At 40.2% G+C, this 27,636-nt stretch overlaps 4 protein-coding genes across 6 annotated transcripts; 2 read left to right on the top strand and 2 right to left on the bottom strand.

Annotated features, from left to right (window-relative positions):
• Positions 1-2,171: 2,171 nt before the first annotated feature.
• LOC111200608 lies at positions 2,172-6,352 on the bottom strand. The gene has a single exon (XM_048766940.1). It carries the CDS (start codon positions 4,198-4,200, stop codon positions 3,355-3,357), a length of 846 nt encoding a protein of 281 aa, XP_048622897.1. The 5' UTR covers positions 4,201-6,352; the 3' UTR covers positions 2,172-3,354.
• A 338-nt stretch (positions 6,353-6,690) lies between these two features.
• LOC106451455 (cyclin-B2-2-like) lies at positions 6,691-8,995 on the bottom strand. The gene is made up of 8 exons (XM_013893387.3): positions 8,768-8,995; positions 8,538-8,673; positions 8,257-8,422; positions 8,049-8,177; positions 7,885-7,974; positions 7,595-7,816; positions 7,417-7,515; positions 6,691-7,193 (listed from the first exon to the last, which is right to left on the bottom strand). Exons 1-8 carry the CDS (start codon positions 8,802-8,804, stop codon positions 6,852-6,854), a joined length of 1,221 nt encoding a protein of 406 aa, XP_013748841.2. The 5' UTR covers positions 8,805-8,995; the 3' UTR covers positions 6,691-6,851.
• Positions 8,996-11,397: 2,402 nt separating this feature from the next.
• On the top strand, positions 11,398-14,916 carry LOC111200757. 3 transcript variants are annotated; one of them, XM_048766935.1, is made up of 3 exons: positions 11,398-11,912; positions 12,009-12,299; positions 12,471-13,159. In XM_048766935.1, exons 1-3 carry the CDS (start codon positions 11,820-11,822, stop codon positions 13,026-13,028), a joined length of 942 nt encoding a protein of 313 aa, XP_048622892.1. In that variant the 5' UTR covers positions 11,398-11,819; the 3' UTR covers positions 13,029-13,159. The 3 variants fall into 3 exon arrangements, with proteins under 3 accessions (XP_048622892.1, XP_048622891.1, XP_048622887.1); XM_048766930.1 differs by lacking the exon at positions 12,471-13,159 and adding an exon at positions 13,270-14,916 and having other exon boundaries at positions 11,412-11,912; XM_048766934.1 differs by lacking the exons at positions 12,009-12,299; positions 12,471-13,159 and adding an exon at positions 13,270-14,916 and having other exon boundaries at positions 11,401-11,912.
• A 9,861-nt stretch (positions 14,917-24,777) lies between these two features.
• On the top strand, positions 24,778-27,449 carry LOC106351942. Its single transcript, XM_048777115.1, has 4 exons — positions 24,778-25,015; positions 25,399-25,455; positions 25,655-25,911; positions 25,974-27,449. Exons 1-4 carry the CDS (start codon positions 24,778-24,780, stop codon positions 27,447-27,449), a joined length of 2,028 nt encoding a protein of 675 aa, XP_048633072.1.
• Positions 27,450-27,636: the final 187 nt, after the last annotated feature.

Here is a 27,636-nt window from a genome sequence, read left to right as displayed (position 1 = left end):
AGACTGTCCCCGAGACTCAGTACACTCAGAGAGTCATTGGAGAGACTTCTTCTAGTGCACCATCGTTTCCTCACGTGCCTCCCCAGATGGCTCCTCCTCCTGTGCCTCCTCCGATGCCGGCACCTCCGATGCCCGCGGCCGAGATTCATCCCGATTTGATGGTGCCTCCGAGTGCTCCTTACTCGCAGTACACCGTAGAGGACATTCTCCGTCTGCCAGGCAGAGAAGGTTTACCAGTCATCGACCCCGACCGACCGGACGGAACTTTATGGTATGTTTCATTATTTTTTTATTCTTTTTAAATTCTTTTATAACTTTAAAAAATAATTTATATTTTAAATTTGTATTTTTCAGGTGGGGGATTGACGGATGTCTTGCATCGGACGTAACCGACACGATAAAAGGTTACTTCTCCATGCCACATCCGAACTGGAAAACGACGCCCCACTACGTCAGAAAGACGTGGTTCAAAATTTACGCTGTAAGTTCTATTAATTAAATATATATCTTTAAATTTTTTAATTATTTATATATATTTTTTTCTGAAAAACTAATTATAAATTATTTTTTCCAACAGCAAAAATATAATTGGGCCTTGGGGATCACTGAGAGGGTGAGGAAGAAGTTTGTCGCGAAGGCGAAAGTTCGCTTGTTGGACACGGTCTCCAACTGGAAGGGTGACTGGATCGTGAAGGGGTATGAGCGTGGCAAACCCGCTGAGCTCACCACGGATGTCTGGGATGGCCTCATCCGATATTGGCGTCTTCCTGATTCCATTAGAATCGCCCAGTCTTGCTCTAACTCCCGTAACACAGTCGATGAGCACGGGAACGGGCCGATGCTTCACACTACGGGCCAAAAACCCCACGCCGGTGTCCGTTTGGAAATGGTAATTAAAAATTTAATTATATTAAATTTTTAGTATTTTTTATATATATTCTAATTAACAACTTTCTTAAATGTTTTTTTAGGCCAAAGAGACGGGAGAATTCCCGTCTCTTATGCAACTTTACGAGAGGACCCACAAGAACAAGGCGGGCCGATTTATAGATGGCAAGTCCGAGCAAATCTACAACGATTTGGCTGCTCGGGTTGAAGAACGCCAGACCCAGCTGACCCAACAGTCCACCGATGGATTACCCGTCACCTTATCCACACCTGAAGTGGATAAGCTTTACGAGGAGGTAAATTTTCTAAAATTTTAATTTTCTTAAATATTCATTTAATTTAACTTTAAATTTTTACTAACAAAATTTATTTTTTGTTTTTAAGGTTGTCCCTAAAAAAAAGGGACGGACGTTGGGGATTGGTTCCGTCAACGATGTTCCGAGAGCGACATCGTCTTATGTTCAGCGACGGGATGATGAAGTCTCTCAGCTGCGTAGGGAGTCCGAAGAGCTGCGTAGAGAGTCCACTCAGCTGCGATCTCGTATGGGTGGACTCGAGGGCTTCTTGGACGTTGTAGCGGCCACAAATCCGGAATGGGCGACTTTGTTGAGGACCATGCGACAACAAAATCCTATCCCAGGCCAGTCACCGACCGACGACTCACATGCCGAGGCGGATGTTCAGGCGAGGAGTGATGAATTCTACGAGGCGATTAACGACCACCACCACCCTTAGTTCTTTTTAATTTCGGTTCTTGTATTATGAATTCAAAACTTATTTATATATAAAATATTTTGGTTTTGATTTTTTTAGAATTTTAATTTTATTAATAATTTAAATAATTTAAATTATATTTATAATTATAATTTTTTATATTTCTATAAAATAATGAAACGAAGTAAATTCGTAGCTAATTTTGCGGCTTCTTTACGTGGAAGCTTAACGTGGTTTTTACGAGGAAACATTTACAAGGAAATAACGTGGAAATCTATCAAGGTTTTTACGTTTTCTTTACGTGGAAACATTTCAAGGTATTTACGTTTATTTTACGAGTATTTATTTACGTGGGTTTTACGAGGAAAGTTTTTCGTGGTATTTACGAGGAAATGTAGCGACGTCCTTACGTGGAACCTTTACGTGGTCTTTACGACGAAATATCCTCCTTCGTTTTTACGACGAAATTATTTCCTCGCTACCTTACGACGAAATAGCGAGGATATATGCGTTACGACAAACGTATAACGACGAAACGGGTTTCCTCGCTAATTCGTCGTAACACTGCTTTTACGACGAATTAACGAGGAAAACTGCCCTCGTAAAACTTGTGTTTTCTTGTAGTGTTTGCGGAGAATAAGTTGATTGTTGTTTTAGAATATTTTCTTATTTATTTATTTTATTAAAAAGAAAAAAATTAGTGGCATAACAATGTAAATAACTCCAAAAGTTAAGGGCATAATCCTATTAGGAATTCTGCTTTCATAGTATAGATAATAATTATTTTATATAATCCAAAGACTTAATTAATAGTCAACATATATTAGTCACTACCCATTTTCCCCTAAATTGAACACAACTCCAATAATAAAATGCATAGCTGAACCTGCTTCATAATAGCATCCGTACTGGATTCAATTTAGTTTATCAATTGCTTACAAGTGCCTCATAAAAAAATAATACTCTATTATTTTAGTACAAGCATAATTATACAGTAGTCAACCCTGCAGAAAATTTCAGAATTTACAGATATATATAATGTATTTAATATTTGGATAAATATATAAATTTTTGAAACATTAAATATTTTTTCTCCCACACGGCTTTTAATTCAATTTTTTTCCTTTTTTCATTCAAGAAGTTGGTCAAATATATGTTGGGTTTTTTTTTGCTTAACGCATTTATATTTAACAAAAAGTTTACATGGCTGGCTCAAGCCAGAGGTTAGCAGAAGAAAATTAGAGAATAGAGATGACATATATATAAGGGATTAAATCAAATAGTGTTCGTATTCACAAACTTCTAACAAGTTTATATTCTTATACAAATTTAAAACCATATAACATGGGCAAGTTGCTCGTTAGCATGACATGAGCCAATAAATAGAGAATCTCTTCTACATTCTGTAATTGGATTATTAATTTCCCGGAACAAAACAAATAAATTATTTCTGAGTTGTGCTTCCGTGGATCATCATCGTACACAAAAAGTATACACTCCAATTCCGGCGATGATGATGATGATAATGCACCACATATATAGGTTTAGGAATATATACACATGCTCCAGTTTTATTTATTATTATTCTTTTGTTTATCTTGTTTGCTAAGATTTAAATTAACGTGTAAACTCTATACAAAACTTTCATGAAAATGGACTGTCAAAATGCGATTTAACTCTTTTCTTTAATAACTCCATCCCTACAAAACTTTTTTTTTTTACACAAAATATACAAACTCTTTTGTCCTTGTTTTATTGAGTAACAATATTCAAAAGAGACGCTCTATGTTGAATAAGTCGTCTTGACAAGTAACTTAGGTCATCCATAATTGCTTCAAGGCTCACACTAAGCATAGCTAATCTCCCCAGCATCGTTTTCACATCAATGACCTTTGCAGTCTTCTTACCAATGATTCTTCCATAAAAAGAACGGATCATTGAGTTATCTACGCATCCAACTTCACCATTCTTCTTCTGGTTCTCACTCGAAGAAGAAAGAAACTGCAAGAGGGACTTGAAAATAGAGATCGTCGATGTGTGTGACTGCCTTAGAATGTTGGACACCATAGAAGCATGTTGATCAAGAGTCTTGGACTGTTTGATCACCGGACACTTCTTCTTTGTTTGTGTTCTTGCAACGGATTTAAGTTGTCTACTCGCTGAGTTCTTGAACTTCTTCTGAAACCTGATGTAAGCGCTGATCTCTGACTGAACTATCGAGTTATCTCCTCCACGTCTACGTATAGTGGATTGAAGATCTTGGATTCGCTCCAAGAATGTTCCTATCAAGTCTCTTGCGAAGTCAGCTACATCGAGCAACAAGATGGATTCATCAAGAGATTCTTCAACAAGTTTTGCGTTGTGAGAAAGGCAAAGGACTTGTTGGCCTTGAGGAGAACTAATGACTTGTTGATTAACAAAGTCGTAGAGCTCGACGAGCCGGGCAAGTCCAAGTTGGATGCGAGAAGAAGCTGATGAGGAAGAGTTCAAGGCTTTAATCTTTTTCAGCTCTTCTTCTACTCTCTTTGCTTTTGGATGGATTAGTCTTGTAGGCAAACTAATAGACCTAGTCTTTGCATAGGAAGTTGATGCTGCCATCTTGTTTTAGCTTCAAAAGAAGATGAAAGTTTAAAACAAGTTTTGGTGTGTGAAGGTTGAGAGACTCCAAAGATATATATATAACAGATGAAAATTCAACAGATAAACCCAAAAGAACCTTTTTAAAAATTTAATGTAAGAGCAAATGGGCATGTGTTAAAACCTTAACAAAATGAGGAAATTTGCATAATTATCTCCTTTTGATTAGTTTAATAATCTCTATGTGGTCATGAAGCCAGCAACGTCAAGCTCTCTTGATTATTATGATTATCTTGTCTCTTCTTGCCTCCTACATCATCGCTGGCAAACTCAAAACTCTGTTGCATCAGGAAAAAACACGACAGCACAGAGAAACGTTTTCCAATGAGATATTTATATTTAAAAAAATTGACACAAAGAAGAAAGCTAACGCCATTAACACCAAGAAAGCGAAAGAGAGTAAAAGAAAAAAGTCTCGCCGACCGGCGGAGTGGGCTTCCACAGCCACCGTCGGTCCGGTTTGTTCTTGTTTTTTGGTTTTCGTTTAAGCTTTCTTTCGTCTCGATTTAGCTGTGTGGGATTTGTTTTTCGGTGGTTTTCCGGTTCCGGGAGGTGGAGGCTTTGACAGCTCCGCCGCCGCCGGTTTTGTTACCGAGAGGTAGAGGCTTCCACAGCTCTGCCGCGTCGGCTTTTGCTACCGGGAGGCGGTGGCTTTGTCAGTACCGCTGTCGTCGGCTTGTGTTCCCGGTGGGTGGTAGCTCCTCTAGTATCGCCTTCTTCGGTTTCGTTTTCTTTGGTTCAGTTTTTTATTCCCTTTCTTCTCGATCTATGAGTCGGCGCTTCAAAGTCTCTCTGTCTCTTGATCTATCATCTGAAACCGCTGCATGGAAGTCGGAGGTGATGGATTGATTGTAGGCGGTTATTTGCTCGAGTGATTTCATAGATCCGCTTTGGTGTGTGGTTAACCGTTTGGCTTGGGTTTTGGACGAGATCTCGATAGGTTAGATCGATGGATGCTCTCCGAGGAAGGTTCTCAAGCGGGGAAGATCGGCCGGTCTCGTTCTGGTGGCTTGCGGCGCCGGTTACGGTGGCATGCTTGGAAAACTAGGGTTTCCATAAGTTTGGGCCGCGTGGGGTTTAAAGTTTAGGCCCGTTTTTTTGTTTATACTAGTTGGGCCGGATGCGTGGGCTTTTATTGTAATGTTTCTTGGTTGGGCTTGTCCCTTAATTTTAATAAACTCAGTTGGGAAAAAAAAAAAAAAAGAAAGCTAACGCCATTATAGGTCCAAGAATCTAGGGTTTTTTAAAACAATAAGAGTAGTAGGAGAATCTTGTTCAAGAAGGTCGTGGAACGATTCATTTCCTACTCATATGTGTATATATCTACGTAGACTTACTATTATCTTAATAGGAGACAAGGAGACACAAGGTGTAATAGAGAATATATGACAGAAGAGAGAAGAAATAAACAAAACAAAAGAATTTTAATGTTGACAAATGATTTAAGGGGAGTTATAAAAATGAATAGAGTATTACCACAATGTTGACCACTTGTCCTTCGTAAATCTTCTCTAATTGATCCGTTGAACATTGTCCCTTCTTTAGGCTCTCAATGATTAGCAATTTAATTACACTGAAACGTCATAGTACTCTGCACTTGGGCTAATTAGTGTTAAAATAAATATTGTTCTTTACTTTTGAGAGGGTAGTTAATGGAGATTACAGTATCACTTCCATCTTCACATGTACAAAGAGAAAACAACATAACAATATTTGATCTGATCAGATATTGCTGTCTGATTTACCAAAGAACATATCAAATTTCAGACTTTAAGGTGAGATTTTAATATATAAAAATTGATGTTTGAATTCGGATTCATTCACTCTGGAGCAAAGGATCATTTCTTGGTGCACAAGTATCTCGTCATTTGTAACTAATTAAGATTGAGAAGACAGTTTTTGTTTGCAGTAAAGGTTATGAATACTTTTAAGGAGAGTATTGCAAACAGAGTTTCTTTTTGTGTAATTCTGAGCAACAAACTACTCCAAATCTTGTATTAAACTTCAAATGACACAAACATCAAACAAAATATACATGAGGCTGATCCATTTTCTCTTCTCTACAACATTTTGAATGTAAATTACTCTGCATGTCAGGAAAGAGAAATGCTAAAACAGAGTTTGGTTGGATAGCTATTAATATAGACTAAAACGACAGTGTTTTGAATGTCAGGTGGTTCTTAAAGTTCAAATGACAACATTCAGAACAACTGTAGTGTGGTACAAATACTATCAAAAACATATGCATAGATATTTTTTTGATCAAATAATAACAATAACATATACATCTAGAAATTTTTGCTAGTCTTTTTTTTTTTGTAACACAGAAATTTTTGTTAGTCTTTCTTATGTTTGATTTAAATTCATTTTCAATTTGTTCAATTTTTTAATGGCAGAATCATTCTTAATATTTTAAGATTATTATGTGAACTTACCAGAAAAAAGAGGAGATTTATCAGAAAATTAGAGAGTTTTTATTGCTGAGATATCAATAAAGGAAAAAAGAGTTCAAATTACAAATAAAATTCAGAGAAAGAATTGAATTTATTTAATTGTTGTTTCTTTTTGTAATTAAAAATTAAGAATGAAAAATGTCAGGTCTCTCTTGCTTGCTATAGCTTTGGAGAATCTGACACAAGAAGAAAGTGTGCAGCAGCAGCTTCATACTTTGTTGCTATGTATCCGAACTTAGACGAGCTGTATTTTCTACGTACTCCTGTTAGTTTATCAGTCGCTGCCTTCTGATGCAGACTCACCATTCTTCTACTACATTCTCTGAGTTGGTCCTCAGAGTAGTGACTGTGGAATTCACAAGTGCTGTTCCATTCGCTGAAGCCATGGATTGTACATTGAGCTGTGTACACTGCACTGGCTGCTAGTAACGATGGTGGATAACGTAGCATTTCGTAGTCCACAAGAGCCAGCTCCATCAGGAACGATGCCAACATCTCAAGCTGTTTTCAATAGACAAAGTTAGTTATATTTCATACATAGTTAGTGTTCTAAAAATCGGGTGTGTAGGCCTATTCGACAAATCGGACTTAAACGAAACGATTTTTCTAAATGCCTGCCTAATCAATTATCTCATATAAAGAGACTAATCGTCGATAGTTGTACATGGTGTTTGATAAGTTAACAAGCTGTTTCAGTATACAAAAGATAGTTGTAAATTCATACCTTCTTGTCTGATTGAGCTGCCTTGAGGAACCTCTTCAAGAAAGGGTATTGTGTCGGCAACGACATGTTGAATTGCAAAGTATTAAGCATAATCTTCTCCTGCACACACACACACACACATAAGCTTTGTTAAAATCATTCCGAAACAAAAACAAGAAATAATCTTATGAGTCATTACCATTTCTAAAACATCGTTTCTGGTATAGGCTTTGTCAGAGATGACAACTAAATCTTCAACAATAGGTACAGAAACCTCTTCGTACTTGCAAGCTAAGAGCAAGGCAACTAAACCAACAAGCTGAAGCTTCTTTCTTACAACAGCTTGCTTTGATAAAAATCTATCTATAAGGTTCACTGTTAGATACAACGTCTCGTTCATTAGCTCAAATTTATCATGTACCTACACAATAAGAGTCGTATAAATATAAACCATTGCCAATGAGTTTTTACGATCTTTTTAGTACATACCTCGATGAGCCAATCGATAAGTATAGCTCTCATTTTGTCTGTTATGTCATACTGTTGCGCCATGTAATCTTGAGGAACACAACTAAACCTCTGCACAAGATTAACCAGAGTCTCAGTCTCAGACAAGAACTCTTTAAACCTTTAAAACAAACAAAGGGTCATACCTCGTTTTTTCTGTAGAACTCGTGTAGATCTTGGACGTATTCAATAACTGCAAGAGGGTTGTGTGCATCGTCTACATCAATATCTAAAACTGGTTCTTGTTCCTCCTCCTCCATCTCAACTTCTTCCTCCTGTCCGAAATTGAAATTTCGTTTAGAACTCTCAAGGCTAAATAATCTTTTTTTTAAACATTATTAATTAATTAAATACCATTGGATCAGATTCTATGTAAGGTTCCTCTAATGACATTGGCATAGATTGGTCCAATGTAGCTGCTTCCTCTTCCTCTTCCTCTTCATCATCAATGAATATACAATCACCAAACTCGTTCCCGCTTGGAACTGATGGTTTCAGTTTCTTTGTCTCTTCTTGAGATCTGCACAAATTCAAAAAAAAAAAAAACTCAGAGCTTTTTTAAAAATAATAATAATTTTTTTTCTAGAAAAAAGAGATGAGCTTTGTGATTGAGAGAGAGAGTTAAAGTGATTTACTCAGACAAGCCTCTTCTCTTGTTAACAACGCAAGGATAAGCTTTTGCAACAACGAGGTTCTGGTTAATTACAGACAATGCTCTCCTGTTCTGTATTTTCATCTCCAAACCCAATTTTGTGCTTCTTCTCGTTTCATCTGAGATAAAAAAAAAACATATTAATGTCAGATTGTCTCTTCGTGTTGAGACCTCTAATTATCAGATCTTTTAAAACGTGTTTAGCTAAACTACCTTGAAGAATCGCTGTAATGGGTTCTTGATTAACCATGTTTGATATTGATTTGAGAAGGAAGCTCAAAACCCACTACAGAGAACTCTAGAGTAAGAAGATGAAGAGCATCAAACGAAGAGGATCTCTCTGTCTGTTCACGTCTGATGCAATTGGATCCTGACGAGTCAGAGAGAAGCCATGATATAAGAGAAGGATTCAAAGGAAATAAAATAAATTAAAATTTTAAAAGGAAGAAAAAAAAAACTTTAATTTTTTTTATTATTATTATTAAAGAAAATAGCAACGGCTAGGTGATTAAGATGACCGTTGGTTCATGAAGGAAACGATTTGCTTCTAACTCTGAGTCTAAGCCAACGGTAACTTTTTATTTTGGTTAGAGAAGAAGCACATGATGTGGCTCTCTTATTTCAAATTTTATTATTCCTCTTTGTTTTTTTTTTTGAAACTACTATTCCTCTTTGTTTTCTTTGCCTTTTTCAGACAAAGAAGGCTCGTTGCCACTACTAGCCTCTCTCCTAGGCGCGTTTGTAACACACTTAAAGTCAACATATTCAATTATTAAATTCTTAATCTTAGCTCAGTAATCTGTAGAATTATTCTTACCGAGAATTATGCTGACCCTGTAATAAGTGTTTTGCCATTTGTAAATTAGCATTCATTTTGTTTTGTTGAAAATTTTCATATTCAATTTGGAGATATCTTAAATTTAGGCTAGACGAGTTCTGATCAATGGCATTTCAATTGAATTCTGAATTCTACTCTCCATAGAATGATATCATGTAGAAAGTGATTAGGTTTCCATTTTGTTATTCAATGGGTAATAATGACGTATCTTACATATTTGAATTATAGATATTTTGTATCTGTATTTTCTTAGAAAACTATTAAAGTTGGATTACAGTCTAGATACTCTTGAAAATAATTATTCAAACATATGTTTTATACATATTTATAAACCTGGAAATTCCAACAAGTATATATTTTACCATAGTAAAGGTGTTTGATATGTCAATAGTCTATTAGTCTGTAAACATAATCTTCATGCTTTGGTTGTTTCTAAATGTAACATTTTAAGGTGGAAACGTTAGGGATGAAAAAGCTTTTAAGACTATCCAATCTGAATTGAGATCTATTCTGATTTGTTGGAATTCTTTTGAATATTTGGTAATCTTTGGTCATAAGTATATGAATGGTAAGTTTCAAAAAAAGTATATGAATGGTGTATTGGCGTTGATAGAAAATAAATAAGTTTATTTGCCAGAAGTTTTAAGCGGTAAAGTAAACAATAGTTTAACAAAACATCAGTAATTGAAGATATCTGCTATTGAATATTAACTCTAGAAAAGAACTAGTAAATTAGCGAAATTCAATTAACATATATTTACACCAATATGCATTGCATTTAGTATAATATTAATTCAGATTAATTATTTCAGTAGTACTTCTTTTACACCTCAACACATATAGTGTACATGACTTTTTTTTTGGATCAAATAGTGTACATGACTACATGTTGACATTAACTGTAAATTATCAGTTTGTTAATGCAACTCTAAATCACTTTTTACTCGATACACTGCATTTACTAAACTAGCTTTAATTAATTATTGATACAGTGGTTATAATACTTTTCGCAGGTTAACAGATAAACCAAGAAAAAAATTCAGTAGATAAGTACAATATGGTATGGCAATTAGTATTTGTGGATATATCATCACATACTTTCAAAAGCCTCCTTTCTGAGTCTTATGACACTGAAATCTAAATATCTATAGTTACGTTACGAGTGTAGATGGTAGTCTACTAGTATACATCAGTGTTCAAATTTTAAATAGAAAAATATATAGAATGTAATCAAATAAATATCACCATTGAGTAATAATAAGTAATAAATAATATGACGATAAAAGACTTTACAAGTCACGTCACTGTCGGATGTCTCACATGCATATAATATAGGGATATTTAAAATTTGTTATTTAGTGCAACGATTATTGCAATCTCCATCTCCGGTCAGATCAAAAAACACACTGGAAAAGAGAAACAGTTGCCGAAAAACAAGTCTCGTACTTTCATTAGGCGTTAGAGATGTTTGTGACTTGTGAATTCATGTGTCTCGTTAAGGTGTCTATGTATCATAATGGTTATAGTTAGGCCGTGTTCGTTTGCTGGTCGCTAGCGTCAGCGACCAAGTTCAACGACCAAACGCTGTTCGTTTACCGGTCGTGAGTTCAGCGACTGATCTCAGCGACCAAACGCTAGCGATCAGCGATTTAAAATTTTGGACGCTGGAAATTTCAGCGGTGCGACCAAAATCGTGCGACTAGAAATTTTTTTTTTTTTTTTTTTTTTTGAACACTCGAAAAAATAAAAAAAAACTTAAAAAGACAAAACTACCCTAAATATATTTACAGAATCACAATACATTGCCATTAACCCTAATACAAACTCACGCCAAAAAAAAAACCAGAAACTTCTCTCTCTCTCCCCGATCTATTTCCTGCGGCCATACTTCTCTTCTCTGCTCAAGCTCTCTTTCTCTCCGATCTATTTCCGGCAGCCACAGAGAAAAGCTCTCTCTCTCTCTCTCTCTCTCTCTCTCTCTCTCTCTCTCTCTCTCTCTCTCTCTCTCTCTCTCTCTCTCTCTCTCTCTCTCTCTCTCTCTCTCTCTCTCTCTCTCTCTCTCTCTCTCTCTCTCTCTCTCTCTCTCTCTCTCTCTCTCTCTCTGCGTTTTGTGTGAGGATAATGGAACCTTTAGATTAATTAAGTTGACTGTTGGGTTTTTTGATTCTTGATATGGGTTGCTTTTAGATTTAAGATTTTGATTATCAAATCTTTGTTTTTAATCCGATTATCAGACATGGGTTTGAGTTCCTGTGAATGTTTTCAGACATGGGTTTGAGTTCTTTTTGGTATGTGACGAAGTGTTCTTGCATTTGCTTTCAAGTAGTTTATAGTTTGGTCTGAATAAAGCTTCGTTGTTTGGAACAAGAGTCAAATTTTGTGTGCTTTTGATAGATTGTTGTTTCAGTTTAGTAGTAGTGATGAAATATGTGTCTGCAAGTCTCATCATTTATGTCTGTATTATCTTCTCAGGTTGGACATAAATCACAACAAGACAAGATAAGAAGAATGGCTGATGATGTAAGTGTTTTAGGCAGTTCTAGTTTCTTAGATCTTTTGTGATAGTTTTTTCTGCTAGTTTAGCTTGTTTGTCTATTGATGAGACTTGTTATTTAGAAATGGACCGATGAAGAAGTTAGGTATTTCTTTGCTCTTTATGCTGATGAGAAAAAGAAAGGGAACAGACCAAGGAGTGGCATGAATCTAGCTGGAAGAGAGTTCATCGTAAATAAGTTTGAAGAGAAATTTGGTAAGAGATGGATATGGGACAGGTTTAAGAACAAGGTTGATATTAGTAGAAAAGCATATGTCAAGTTCAAGAAGCTTACCCACAATAGAACCGGGCTTGTCTATGATGCTTTGGGAAGGTTGGAGATGTCGGATGCTTGGTGGGATCAACGCATTGCGGTAAGTATCTTTCTCTTAGTCTTCAGTGCTTTAATAATGTCAGTATTAGAGTTCTCTTTCTGCTTAGAGTGAAAAATATTAGACATTGAATCAGTATTAGCTTGAAAAAAATATTAGACATTGAAAAATACTGTATGTTTCAAATATACTAATTTTTTTCTTCTTAAACAGGAATGGCAAGGTGCAAGAAAGTATAAGACCAAAGTGCCTCCAAACATGGATGTGTTTGAAGCAGAGTTTGGTGTTGTTACTGTAACTGGAGCAGAAGGATGGTGTGCTCAGCAAGGAGAAGCTAGCTTAGATTCTAGAGTAGATGTAGAGAAGGATGACGAGTCTGATTCAGTTGACACTGGGATGCCAGCACCAAGAGAAGGAACAAGTAGAGCTGGAGGTTCAAAAAGAAAGCGTAAGGAATTTGATCAAGAGCCTTATGTTCTAAGGAATGCAATTCTGGCTGAGAAAAATAAGATAGCAGAAAAGATGGTAGAGATAATGGCAGAGGATCGTGTGGTGTTGCAGCAGGATCGCAAATTCCGTGTGCACTCTGTGTTGGAGATACTTAATGAGCTACCTGGAATTATAAAGTGGTCACCATTTCACATTGCTGCAGTTAACCATCTCAAAGCTGTTGAAGAAAACAGAATGGCTTTTATGTCTTTCTCTAGTGATGATGATAAGATTAGCTATCTTGAAAATATGATTGGAGTTAAGATATATGAAGGATTGTAGTGTCTGTTTCAGTATGACTGTTTTAATATGACTCAGATTGTAGTGTTTCTTTTAAGTATGACTTTTGTTTCATTTTTTTTGGTATGAATCAGATTGTAGTATTTTAATGTGATAGTACCATTATTCTCGTGTCTGCCTGCTCAAATTGGAAGTTGGTTTTTTTTTAATGTGATAGGAAGTTGGGTTTTTTTTTTTCTGTCTCGCAACTTATATATATATATGTGATTTTAATGCTTTGCAGATGGTTAGGTGGTACTTGGATGATGATGATGAGGATGATGATTATGAGGAAGAGCATGAAGTTGATGTGCTTAAGCCAGAGAGATTGCTTCATAGAACAGATCGAGGTGCTGGATGGAATCATGTTCAGCAGCTTATGCACGGGTCAGATCAACAATGCTATGATATTCTTCGCATGAATCAGAGGACATTTCAAGATCTGTGTAAGATGTTAGCAACGAGATATGGGTTACAAGAGACGTTGAATGTCTATATTGAAGAAGCGGTTGCAATGTTCCTTGAAGTGGTGGGTCAAGATAAGACAGTACGGGTTATTGCACAAAGATATCAACGTTCGTTGGATACAGTCAAAAGGAAACTTGGTGAGGTTTTGAGTTCTCTCTTGAAATTTGCTGCAGATACACTAAAACCAGAAGATGGTGAGTTCACAAGAGTATGTCCTGCTTTGAGAAATGATGATCGATACTGGCCATTTTTTAAAGACTGTATTGGAGCATTGGATGGAACTCATATCTCAGTCCGCCCTCCTAAACGAAATGCAGAAGCATACAGGGGCAGAAAACAGGAGCCAACCATGAATGTCCTTGCTATATGTAACTTTGATATGAAGTTCATATATGCTTATGTGGGTGTGCCGGGTAGAGCCCATGACACAAAGGTATTAACTTATTGTGCGAGGAATGAGCCTTTTTTTCCACATCCGCCAAATGGAAAGTATTATTTGGTTGATGCTGGATATCCCACAAGAACAGGGTATCTTGGTCCATATCGTAGAGTTCGGTATCATCTCGATCAGTTCAACAGAGGAGGACCGCCAACGAACACTCGAGAGGTGTTCAACCGGAGACATTCAAGCTTGCGATCAGTGATTGAGCGGACATTTGGAGTGTGGAAAGCAAAATGGAGAATTCTTGACTGTAGGCATCCAAAATATGGTTTGATCAAATGGATAAAGCTAGTGACGGCAACGATGGCTCTACACAACTTCATACGTGATTCACATCGAGAAGATAATGATTTTGTGCATTGGCAGAGAAGAGAAGAATATCATACTCATGGTGATAATGATGAAGAAGAAAGAGATGAAGAGGAAGATGAAGAAGAAGAAGAAGATGGTGATGGTCATGGTGGACATATTCCATATGAGCCGACTGGTGATAGAGCCATGGAAGGTTTACGTGATCATATTGGTAATGAGTTGAGTAGAGGATATCGATTACCTTATTAGTTTATTTGATTTGAATTTGTACTGATTATTATTATAAGTTACTCGTATGATCACTCATAAACAAAAGTGAACTTGTACAAGGAAAAATATAAGAAATTGAAACGATTAAACATATTGCATCCATGGTGTGATTTATTACACTTTACAGTTTTAATGATTTAGCCACTTTTTTGACGAAACCTAAGTACACAAGAGCAAATGTATGTCAAAAGTAAATATTTGGTCGCCAGCGATACAGAAACGAACAGCATAGCGACAACCGCTGCGATCAATCGCGCGACATAGAAACGAACAGCATAGCGACAACCGCTGCGATCAATCGCGCGACCTTCAAACGAACAACTATCAGCGACATCATGTCGCAGTCGCTGGTCGCTGACTCTGGTCGCTGACGCTGGCGACCACGAAACGAACAGGGCCTTAATGTTCTACATCTGTTTCCCTCAAACATACTTAAATTTAGTAATACTTCTGAGCCAATACGAATTATAATAGATTTGTATTCAAATATAGTAGATATATATGTTTGGACAACAATTAGTTAAAGAAAATCACAATTTTCATGTAAATGACTAAAACTTTTTTTTTGTGCAACATAGAAATTCATTAAGGTAATCAAAGGGGCCCAATAAATTTGATTACAAAGGAGGATGCAAGTTAGACTTTTGCGAGCTGGTCAGCATGCCCATTTTCAGTTCGAGAAATGAAATTGAAACAACAAGAAACAAAAGGAGAAGCAGCGAAGAACGGGAGAGAGTCAGATATCAGACAGAACGACGAAGAGTTTCATTATCAATTTCTTCTGACAGATTACTTGAATAAGCACTTGAGAATCTGATCGAAAACAGATGTGGGTGATTTTGATAGATGCTGCATGCAGGAGTGCTCCTCTGATGGCCAAGGCTTCTGCCATGAGCAGACAAAATACATGATTAAGCGAGATGGCTTTATGGGAACTTTCGGTACCCGCATGATCTGAGAAGATCCAGGCCAGACCCGCCGCTCCAGCTTTCTAGGAGGCATCGGTGTGACAGACGGTGGTGGAGATTGAGATCATTGAAGAAGGTCGTGGTAGATGCGAGATCGGGGGCGAAATTGGGGTAGTTGTTGGTCGATTTGGGTTGGCCGCTTGGCCCGCTTCCCACTCCTTCATCGCACATATGGATTGGAGTAAAACATTTTGAGGGGTCGCCAATCGATTATCAAACATGAGCTTGTTTCTTGAGATCCAAAGATGCCAACAGATCCAGGGAATAAATTTTCTACCACGTCCACAGGAGGAAGGATCTTCCATGATTACGAGGCGCAAAGTGAAGGCTTGAAAATCGTCTCCGTCGTGATTGAGAAAGCATCGGTCCATGGTCCTATCCTCCAGACTTCTTTTGCGAAGTTGCAATGGAAGAGGATGTGATTGATTGACTCTGGTTCTCCACATCGGGTACAAGCTGTGTTAGTTAAGAGGCCCCTCCTTTGTAGGTTCTCACACGATGTTAAAGCATTTTGTGCTACTTTCCAGAGAAAAAGTTTCAGTTTGGGGAGAAGCGGCGGGTTCCAGATTTGTTTCTTCCAGTTCTGTGGGAACCGAAATTCACACTATCGATTTCCGTTTAAATAAGGAAACTAGGAAAACCCTAATTTCCCAGAGGACCCGGATATCTATTAATTACCACACGTCAAGCAATCAGAACACGAGAATAACAACGATAAAAATAAGAAATCGAAAAGAGAGCAAAGTAGATCTTATTCCGAATCTGCGTATGAGCGTTACAACAAGGTATAAGCCTGGGCTCGAGAGCTGTCGGCGAGATTCCTAGTTCTAGCAACCCTAAGACGGCTAAACCTAATTGAGTCGCAGCTCGAAATAATAAAAACGGAAAATTGCCTAAATTGCTCTAAGTGCTAAGTTTGCTCTAAAAAAGTTCTCCTCCTTTGCTCCTCGCCTAGGACTCCTTATATACTAGCTCCAAGGTCGTTTTACGCTTTTACGCTTCTGCCCTTAAGCCGTCATAGCATAAAAATGGAGATATTCCATTTTTCCCGATCTTCACAATTATCTTCAAAACTTCCGTATTTATCCGCGGAAACTTGACATTTATCCTTCCTTGTGGACCAAGCGTAAACCAGGCTGTGGTTTACGGGCTTTTGGTTAGGAAAATCATAGGATGGGCCTCGAGTCGTGTTTTAGGTCCCTTTGGGCCGTCTTCCGACTCGACACGTTTACTACGAGTTTTCCACGGTTTCTAATCCGCGAAGTTTGATCGATGAATTAGAATGGCGGGAAACATGGACTGAGCTTGCTACGGTCTTCGGGAGATAGCATTCGAAGGTTTTGACGAGAATGCAAGAACTGGTGTCGTATTGACGTTCGGAAAGGTTCAATCGCTACACAGCGACCAAACTTTGGCTCGAGCCCGGTCGCTTCGTAGCAACCGAGCGGGACGAGCGCTCGGTCGCTACGTAGCGACCGAGCTTGGCTGAGCTCGGTCGCTACGTAGCGACCGAGCGGGACGATCGCTCGGTCGCTACGTAACGACCGAGCTTGGCTGAGCTCGGTCGCTACGTAGCGACCGAGCGGGACGATCGCTCGGTCACTACGTAGCGACCGAGCTTTGGCTCGAGCTCGGTCGCTACGTAGCGACCGAGCGGGACGATCGCTCGGTCGCTACGTAGCGACCGAGCTTGGCTCGGGCTCGGTCGCTACGTAGCGACCGAGCTTGGCTCGAGCTCGGTCGCTACGTAGCGACCGAGCTGTGTGCATGCTTGGTCGCCGTGTATTGATCGAGCTTGGCTTGTCCGCGGTCTGATTTCCATACTCGAGCTTGTCCGCGGCCGATTTGGATACATGTCCGTTGCCTTTGGACAATCGGTATTTAGTGGTTCGATTGAGATTTGGACGATATTTTACTGCAAGGCTGTTCGTAAAGATATCTTTACTAAGATTACTTTTCGTAAAAACGGTTATGCTGATTTTTACGGACTTTCAGACATTGATTCCGTCGTGACCGATTTTGACCCCAACAGTTAGCCCCCCAGCTCGTTAGAATCATGAGCTTCTAGCGAGTGGCTCTAGCGAGTGGCTTTAAGCAAGTTAGGTGAGTTAGGCGGAATTAATGGTTGAAAAGGTCTGTGGTAAGTGATCTTCTCGCTCTCCTAAAAGTAGAAAACGCGATAAGATTGGGGCTGCGCCTTATGACGGCTGCCTACGTACCCTTGTTGAAGGGATCAAGCCTTTCGTAGTTCGTCTTGGAGTTAAGGTTCTTATGACTAGTTTTCCAGTAGGACCTTTATGGTCTAGTTTTTATGTAGCGGTTATAAGGCGTGTTGCTGCCGATGGCATTTTGTATGGGTGTAGATGGAAGACTACGAGTTGTCGTCTCGTAATCTAACTCTGTGTGAATTGCTATATCCATAATCTGTTTCGAGAGTTTTCCGCAGTGTGTAAACTTGCGGGATTTTCTGAAGACGTTCGAACATTGGCAAAGAGACAAATTTTGGGATCTCGTATCAGAGTGTTTGATACTATGCCTAGAGATGTTAGAGACAAGTGCGCTGGGTTTAGGGCAAGACCTAGGTTTACTTTCGGTATAAGGATTGTGCGGTGACTAGCCGGCTATCGTTTTTCCTGTTGCGATTTCTTCCTGATTCGATATCGATTTAAAGTCCGCGATAGGTTCTCGGCTTATACGACTTGTTTGATACGAATCGAGCATCTCTCCGGAGACCGGAAGTGCTGGACCAAAATTTCGGATTTCTTTTATAGCGCTATTATCCTTGTGTCGGATGTAAGAGAGTCATCTTCGTGAGATGGCTATGTCTGTTTAGGACGTTGAGAGTTTGTTGTGATCAGCAACAAACTTAATGGTAAAAAATACCGTTTCGAGTCTTCGCGAAGAATATTTTTTGAGAAGATGTTAGTGCGTATGACTGTTTAGTCTTCCATGAAGGTATTTTTATCGAGGAAGGAAATTTCGTCGAAGAACTAATCTTCAGGCGTCTACAACGTCTCGCGATGCTGAAGATTTGTTATTCTTTCGTATGCCACGTTTCGTGCTTGAAATGTTCGCGGGCTTGAAGATATTTCGCGATGTTGCAAGGATTTAGTCTTAGCCATGCGTTTGAAAAACATTCTAGTTTGACTACGAATGTTCGCAGCCAAAATTGTTGTTCATGTTTGGATGCTAATAGTTTTATTTGCGATCGAGGAATTATGACTGAGGTGTCGTGTAAATTTGTCCATGGGAACAAGCGTTTTCCTTCATAGTGCTTTGTGAAGTGTTGGCCTTCCGAGATGTATTTCGTGTATTTTTTTAGGATGTTTCGTATAGCTCTAGAAGCTTTGTTACGAATTTTTCCTTACATGCCGCGTATTATGGTTAAAACGTTGCGGGCTTAAAGTGAATTGTGGAGCGTATTGAACTTGGTCAATTTTCGAAAAGTTTAGATTTTCCGTTAACCATTTGGTTGTTAGGACTTAGTTTCGTTACGAAGAATTTATCATATGATTTCCGACTGTGGGCTATACGATAATTTATCATATCATATAACCGATTTTACGAAGGTCGTAAATCAGTGATATGTATACATATGTCAAAGTAGCATTGTTTCTGCGGGTTCTACGAGAAACGTTCCCGCTGTGATTTTGATCTTAGGTGAAAGTTGCTTGGAGTTACCCATGGAGTATTACCGAAGTTTATTTCAATACGATCTAGTCGCGGAACGCTTTTCATAGGTTTTTCGAGAGGATTCTCATGACAAATTCGTTTCTTGAACGAATTGGTCAACCAGAAGTGGATCTAGCTAACCATCGAGAGGAAAGTGCTCCTTTTAATGTGCACGATGCTACATATATTCTCGAGTTTTCTTCGTCGCAAATGTTTTCGATGATTTTCCGTGACTTCCTTGGTACAACGGAAACTGAAAGAAATGCTTTGGTGATTGAAGATTTCTCGTAGAAATTTTTAAAACGAAACTGGCTTTCTGAAGCCGGAAAAGGCTTCAATACTTTGGCTAATCGTCGAGTTTCAGTTTGATATTGGTACAAGTTTTCTGTACGCATGATTGCGACAAGAAATGATGTATAGTTTTTGAGATTATGTTCATGATTGTCTGGATATGTTGCTAGCGTTTAGACGAATATTAAGATTGTCGTTTGCCTATTCTTGACGATTTGCAGAAGTTTTTTGAAGTTTGGGAGTATACGAGTATAGTATCCGTACCTACTCCCCCCTTTTTTTTTTTACGAAAGAAAACGGTTGAACCGATACTTTGAAGGGTTGTGTACGTTTCCTCTTCTGATGTTTGGAATGATCGATAATTCGGGGCGATTTATAGACGACGCTTGGACTGTGATTTGGTTGTTTCCACGTTAACGACTTGGGATATGTCGGTTCCGAGAAAATTGCCAGTAAAGAATCGGTTTTAAGACGACGTTCATGTCTCTAACTTTTTCTCTCTTTAGGAAGCGAGCATGATATGCGTGGCGATCGTTTCTCGACTTTCGGAGAGTTTAGATCGGTTTGCAAGATCTGGATGAACAATTATGGAACAATATACCGAGACAGGAAAAATCGCCTAAGACTTATTTCGCTAGACTATCCACCTAGGTTTTAAGTTCCCTAAAGTTCTACGGCAGTCTCTTAGGCATTTCTATTTCTTAGTAATTTTCTACGAAATTACAAGCCTGATTTCAAGTCGGGAATACCTTAGTTCTCTCGTAGATCTGGGTTAGCCTCTTCTCTGTTTTGCTTGCTCATTTGCCCTTACTCTTTTCGTGTCTGTCTGCTCATTTCGAATAGCAAGAATATTGATTCTTCCTGGATATCTATGCTTTCCTGGCCGCGTTTAGGCAGCTATCAATTTTCTCGATTTTCGTGATCCATGTTTCGATCTTAATATCATTGGATTTACGAAAATGAATGAGCATATCGTCGAAAAAATCGAGTTGTGAGAGGAAGGATTGGGAGATCGTGGAGAGAGGCGGATGGGCGAATTCTGATTCTCGGATTTTGCTCCATCGCTTCCCTTATCAGAGATTCTTTTTCTACGATTGTTGTTAGAATTTTGAAGGTTGTCAAATGTTGCTTATTTTAGTTTTACGAAAGTTTTTCCGAAAAAATAATAGCGATCGACTCGTTCGCAGGTTGGTCACTACGTAGCGACCGACCGAGTGGCTAGGTCGCTCGATACGTAGTGACCGACCGAGTGGCTTGGTTACTCAATACGTAGCGACTGACAGAGTGGCTTGGTCGCTCAATACGTAGCGATCGACCGAGTGGCTAGGTCGCTCAATACGTAGAGACCGATCGAGTGGCTAGGTCGCTCAATACGTAGCGACCGACCGAGTGTCTTGGTCGCTCAATACGTAGCGACCGACTGAGAGTCTTCGTCACTCAATACGTAGTGACCGACGGAGTGTCTTGGTCGCTCAATACGTAGCGACCGACTGAGTGTCTTGGTCGCTCAATACGTAGCGACCGACTGAGAGTCATCACTCAATACATAGCGACCGACGGAGTGTCTTCCTCGCTCAATACATAGCGACCGATCGAGTGGCTAGGTCGCTCAATACGTAGCGACCGACCGAGTGTCTTGGTCGCTCAATACGTAGCGACCGACTGAGAGTCTTCGTCATTCAATACGTAGTGACCGACGAAGTGTCTTGGTCGCTCAATACGTAGCGACCGATCGAGTGGCTAGGTCACTCAATACGTAGCGACCGACCGAACGTCTTGTCACTCAATACGTAGCGACCGACGGAGTGTCTTGGTCGCTCAATACGTAGCGACCGATCGAGTAGCTAGGTCGCTCAATACGTAGCGACCGACCGAGTGTCTTGGTCGCTCAATACGTAGCGACCGACTGAGAGTCTTCGTCACTCAATACGTAGTGACCGACGAAGTGTCTTGGTCGCTCAATACGTAGCGACCGATCGAGTGGCTAGGTCACTCAATACGTAGCGACCGACCGAATGTCTTGTCACTCAATACGTAGCGACCGACGGAGTGTCTTGGTCGCTCAATACGTAGCGACCGACTGAGTGTCTTGGTCGCTCAATACGTAGCGACCGACTGAGAGTCATCACTCAATACATAGCGACCGACGGAGTGTCTTCCTCGCTCAATACGTAGCGACCGATCGAGTGGCTAGGTCGCTCAATACGTAGCGACCGACCGAGTGTCTTGGTCGCTCAATATGTAGCGACCGACTGAGAGTCTTCGTCACTCAATACGTAGTGACCGACGGAGTGTCTTGGTCGCTCAATACGTAGCGACCGACGGAGTGTCTTGGTCGCTCAATACGTAGCGACCGACTGAGTGTCTTGGTCGCTCAATACGTAGCGACCGACTGAGTGTCTTGGTCACTCAATACGTAGCGACCGACTGAGAGTCATCACTCAATACATAGCGACCGACGGAGTGTCTTCCTCGCTCAATACGTAGCGACCAATCGAGTGGCTAGGTCGCTCAATACGTAGCGACCGACCGAGTGTCTTGGTCGCTCAATACGTAGCGACCGACTGAGTGTCTTCGTCACTCAATACGTAGTGACCGACGGAGTGTCTTGGTCGCTCAATACGTAGCGACCGATCGAGTGGCTAGGTCACTCAATACGTAGCGACCGACTGAGAGTCTTCGTCACTCAATACGTAGCAACCGACGGAATGGATAGGTCGCTCAATACATAGTGAGTGACCGAGTGCCTTCGTCGCTCAATATGTAGCGACCGACCGATTGGCTTGGTCGCTCAATACGTAGCGAATGGTCGGACCAAGGCCGATCTACCCCCAGTTTTATCCGTACTTCCACAGTTTGGTCGTTACCGTGCGGTTCCAGGCCTATCGAGTGGTGTTGCGAAGTCGAGTCTTTTCCCGCGAACTTTAGTGGTTCCGCGGGGATGGATTGCTCGAGTCCTTGCCGTTAAGGTTTCAACCTGTTTGGTCAAGGTATTCACGAGCTTATCCTGTTCTTCCGACCTTTTCTCATAAGTGGCGAACATCTTTTTAAACTCCTCGAGCGTCGCGGCGTTGGCTTGTGCGTTGGCCGCGGATACGTCCGCTGCTGGAGAATGGAGATCGGTGCCGCTGCCTCCGTTAAGAGGGGTTTGCACGTTATCCGCGTCGTTAGTTGACATGTCTGATTGAGAGTGTTGTGGCTTTTGCGGGTTAGATTGATCCGTAAGTCCCCCTCCTTCTAGCGCCAAACTGTGGGAACCGAAATTCACACTATCGATTTCCGTTTAAATAAGGAAACTAGGAAAACCCTAATTTCCCAGAGGACCCGGATATCTGTTAATTACCACACGTCAAGCAATCAGAACACGAGAATAACAACGATAAAAATAAGAAATCGAAAAGAGAGCAAAGTATATCTTATTCCGAATCTGCGTATGAGCGTTACAACAAGGTATAAGCCTGGGCTCGAGAGCTGTCGGCGAGATTCCTAGTTCTAGCAACCCTAAGACGGCTAAACCTAATTGAGTCGCAGCTCGAAATAACAAAAACGGAAAATTGCCTAAATTGCTCTAAGTGCTAAGTTTGCTCTAAAAAAGTTCTCCTCCTTTGCTCCTCGCCTAGGACTCCTTATATACTAGCTCCAAGGTTACTCTTCTGCCCTTAAGCCGTCATAGCATAAAAATGGAGATATTCCATTTTTCCCGATCTTCACAATTATCTTCAAAACTTCCGTATTTATCCGCGGAAACTTGACATTTATCCTTCCTTGTGGACCAAGCGTAAACCAGGCTGTGGTTTACGGGCTTTTGGTTAGGAAAATCATAGGATGGGCCTCGAGTCGTGTTTTAGGTCCCTTTGGGCCGTCTTCCGACTCGACACGTTTACTACGAGTTTTCCGCGGTTTCTAATCCGCGAAGTTTGATCGATGAATTAGAATGGCGGGAAACATGGACTGAGCTTGCTACGGTCTTCGGGAGATAGCATTCGAAGGTTTTGACGAGAATGCAAGAACTGGTGTCGTATTGACGTTCGGAAAGGTTCAATGGCTACACAGCGACCAAACTTTGGCTCGAGCCCGGTCGCTTCGTAGCGACCGAGCGGGACGAGCACTCGGTCGCTACGTAGCGACCGAGCTTAGCTGAGCTCGGTCGCTACGTAGCGACCGAGCGGGATGATCGCTCGGTCGCTACGTAGCGACCGAGCGGGACGATCGCTCGGTCGCTACGTAGCGACCAAGCTTTGGCTCGAGCTCGGTCGCTACGTAGCGACCGAGCGGGACGATCGCTCGGTCGCTACGTAGCGACCGAGCTTGGCTCGGGCTCGGTCGCTACGTAGCGACCGAGCTTGGCTCGAGCTCGGTCGCTACGTAGCGACCGGGCTGTGTGCATGCTTGGTCGCCGCGTATTGATCGAGCTTGGCTTGTCCGCGGTCTGATTTCCATACTCGAGCTTGTCCGCGGCCGATTTGGATACATGTTCGTTGCCTTCCGACAATCGGTATTTAGTGGTTCGATTGAGATTTGGACGATATTTTACTGCAAGGCTGTTCGTAAAGATATCTTTACGAAGATTACTTTTCGTAAAAACGGTTATGCTGATTTTTACGGACTTTCTGACATTGATTCCGTCGTGAACGATTTTGACCCCAACAAGTTCCAGTCATTATTTAAAGTAATGGGGGAGTGTGTGTACTGTCTGGTGTAGAGAGAAGTAGCCAGATTTGACAGTGTAGGCTCCGTTCTTTGATAACGGCCAGACGTAAGAGTCTTGGGAGTCCAGAAGACTTGGTTGAATGACTAAAACTTTAAGCTTTTATAAATAGACTTTTATTGAAGTATATTGGGTCCGATAGTTTGAATACAATAGTTTTTGAGAAAATGACACAAAGAACACTAAACCAAGTTTTCCTCCCCAAACTAGCACTCAGGATCAGAAGTCACAAAAATAGGTTTCATTAAAGGGGCAATTTACCCTTATGCCCTCTTCTTTAACTAATTTAAAAAACAAATTTGAAATCAATTGTGGCCGTCCTCGTTTCATCGCTTCTTCTTCTCCTCATCGCTGTCTTTCTTCGTCGTCGTCTCTCCGTCGTTGTCGTCATCGTCTCTCCGTCGTCGTCTCTCCGTCGTTGTCGTCGTCGTCTCTCCGTTTATTTATCGTCGTCGTCGTCGTTTCTAAATTGATCTGTCGTTTCTACGTCTATTCATCTCATTCTCTCTCTCGTGTGTCTGATTTGATTAAGGTTTGAATCATTTCATTTTGTTATACATTATCAAGGTTTTGTTATATATTATTCATTTGTTGATGAATTGAAGTTGATTTTGTAGAACAATGGAAGTTTTGTGCATCTGTAGACAATGGATCTCAAAAGAATCTCTCCAGTGGGAGTTTCTTGTTGATTTGAAGAGGAATGCATCAATCATTTCCATAGAAGAAGATCTACTGTATGAAGATTTGATGAAGATTGTCTCTGAAGATTTTAGTGTTAAAGAGGAAGAAATCAGTTTGAGTTATGGTTTTTCATTGGATAAGAAATGTATTATTGAAAGTTTCCCCCCACTCTCGATAGGTAATACTCGTCAGCTCAGAACTTTCATTTCCAAGACTAGAGCATTTGATGGAACCTGTCGTTTGTGTGTTAAGGTTTGTATGATTTTTTTCTTACTTAGACTTTTCAGGATATGCTTCATAACCAAGTATTATGCCTTACAGAACTACTTGACTTTTGCAGGTTAGTACTGATCCAGCTAGCTGTAACACTCAAGCTTCTGATACATTTGCTTCTACTGTTCCATTGAATGCCAATCCAGCGCTTCTTTCTACTGTGCAGAGTGAAAAACAGGTACATTGTCCTTAATTCCCTTTTTCTGTTTGTGTTTGCATGATATGCTTCATAATCAAGTATTATGCCTTACAGAACTACTTGACTTTTGCAGAGTTTTCTATATGAAGGTGTTTCTACAGTTCCTCTGAATGATCTTCCGGATTTTAGTACTGATTCAGCTAGCTGTAACATTCAAGCTTCTGATACATTTGCTTCTACTGTTCCATTGAATGCCAATCCAGTGATTCTTTCTACTGTGCAGAGTGAAAAACAGGTACATTGTCCCTAATTCCCTTTTTCTGTTTGTGTTTGCATGATATGCTTCATAATCAAGTATTATGCCTTAGAGAACTACTTGACTTTTGCAGAGTCTTCTATATGAAGGTGTTTCTACAGTTCCTCTGAATGCTCTTCCGGATTTTAGCCCTGTCCATATTGGACTTTCACCAAACACGAGAGTAGCTGGCGATATTAAGGTGAATAGCTATTTTAAGACAAAGAGAGAGTTGATGTTGAGGATGAAGAAATGGGCTTTAGAGTGGAAGTTTGAGTACAAGACTGTCTCTTCTAACAAGTCAAGAGTGCTTTTGAGTTGTGTTGATGAAAATTGCACGTGGAGGATGCGTGCTATCAAGCTACCTGTTTCAGATTTTTTCGTTGTTAAAAAGTATGTTCATGAGCATACATGCGATACAACACACAGGAAAGCCAACCACAGACAAGCATCTGCAAAGTTGTTGGGTTCTTTGATTTCCAGCAATTATGGAGAAAAAAGGAAGGTCTCAAACCGAAACAGATCATTGAACAGGTCAGGATGCTGCATGGTGTTCACATCAATTACAAACAAGCTTGGAGAGTGAGAGAAGAAGCTCAGATTTTGGTTAGAGGGACTCCTGAAGACAGCTATTACAATTTGTCTAGGTGGTTGTATAAAATCACAGAAACAAACCCTGGTTCCTTGACTTATCAACATGTTGATGCTGCAGGAAAGTTCAAGTATGCATTTGTGGCTTTTGGTCCATCGATAAGGGGATTCTCATTGATGAGGAGAGTTATTGCAGTAGATGGTACATTTCTGAAGGGAAAATTCAATGGGACTTTATTGGCAGCTTGTGCTCAAGATGGGAATTATCATCTATATCCTCTCGCCTTTGCAGTGGTTGACGCAGAAAACGGCGCCTCTTGGAAATGGTTCTTTAGAGGTTTGAGCCAGAAGATCCCGGACGCTTCGGATCTTGTTTTTGTATCAGACAGGGCTAACTCCATTTCTTCAGCGTTGGAGGATGTATATCCCTTATCTCACCATGGAATTTGCAGGATCCATCTGCTCCGCAACATCACTCCTACATATGCGAAGACTGGGTTGCTACCTCTGGTGGAAAGCGCTGCTGATGCCTATACGTGTCACGAGTTCTGGTTAATCTTCAAGGACATAAAGGATAAATGTCCTGAATTGGCTAAGTATCTGGAAGAGTCTGATTTTAGGAAGTGGGCACGAAGCTATGCGCCTGCGAACAGGTATAATATCATGACTACCAACATTGCAGAGTCTCTCAATTCTATGTTGAAGATGCCTCGTGAGTTGCCCATTATCTCTCTCCTTGAAACTATCAGATTGACGATGACCACTTGGTTTTTTGAGCGACGCGAAGCGGCTGCGAAACATAAGCACCTGGTTACTCCAAAAGTTGTGCAGAAATTGGTATCTAGGTTAGGGGCCGCAATGTTGTTGAATGTGTATCAAGTTGATCGAAGCGAGTTTGAGGTGAAGGATGAAACAATGAAGTTTGTTGTTGACTTGGAGAAGCGGCATTGCACATGTAATGTTTTCGACATTGACAAGATCCCCTGCATCCATGCCATCGCTGCTGCTAAGCATATCAAGAGAGATGAAAACCGTTTTGTTGATGCTTCTCACTTGACAGAAACGTGGGCTAAAGCTTATGCTGAAAGCATACATCCTGGTGGAGAGTTGTCAACGTCCACCTATCCAGAGAATATTGATGAACTGTCTTGCCCACCTCCAGCTACCAAAAAGAAAAGTGGACGCCCTCCTACAAAGAGAAAGAGATCCGTTGGCGAGTTTGGGGTTCCTGGATCTAAATCTCAGTCCCACAAGTGCAGCAGATGTGGCACAGGAGGGCACAACAAGATCACATGCCAGAGGCCTATAGGATGAAGTTCTACATTTTTACATTTTTATCGATTATTATTTGGATGTTGGCTATTTGATGGTTACATGATATGCACAAGACCATATACATTTTTTCTTTTGGAACCCTATCCTGAATAAGTATGATTTCTTCCAACTTTTGTAATATACAACATTATCTTTTGAACTCATTTCAATTTTTAGTTTAAACTTC

This window comes from Brassica napus, chromosome A3, assembly GCF_020379485.1.
Source record: "Brassica napus cultivar Da-Ae chromosome A3, Da-Ae, whole genome shotgun sequence".
NCBI lineage: Eukaryota > Viridiplantae > Streptophyta > Magnoliopsida > Brassicales > Brassicaceae > Brassica > Brassica napus.
The sequence above is the reverse complement of the archived record's forward strand: the minus strand, read 5'-3'. Positions and strand labels throughout refer to the sequence as shown.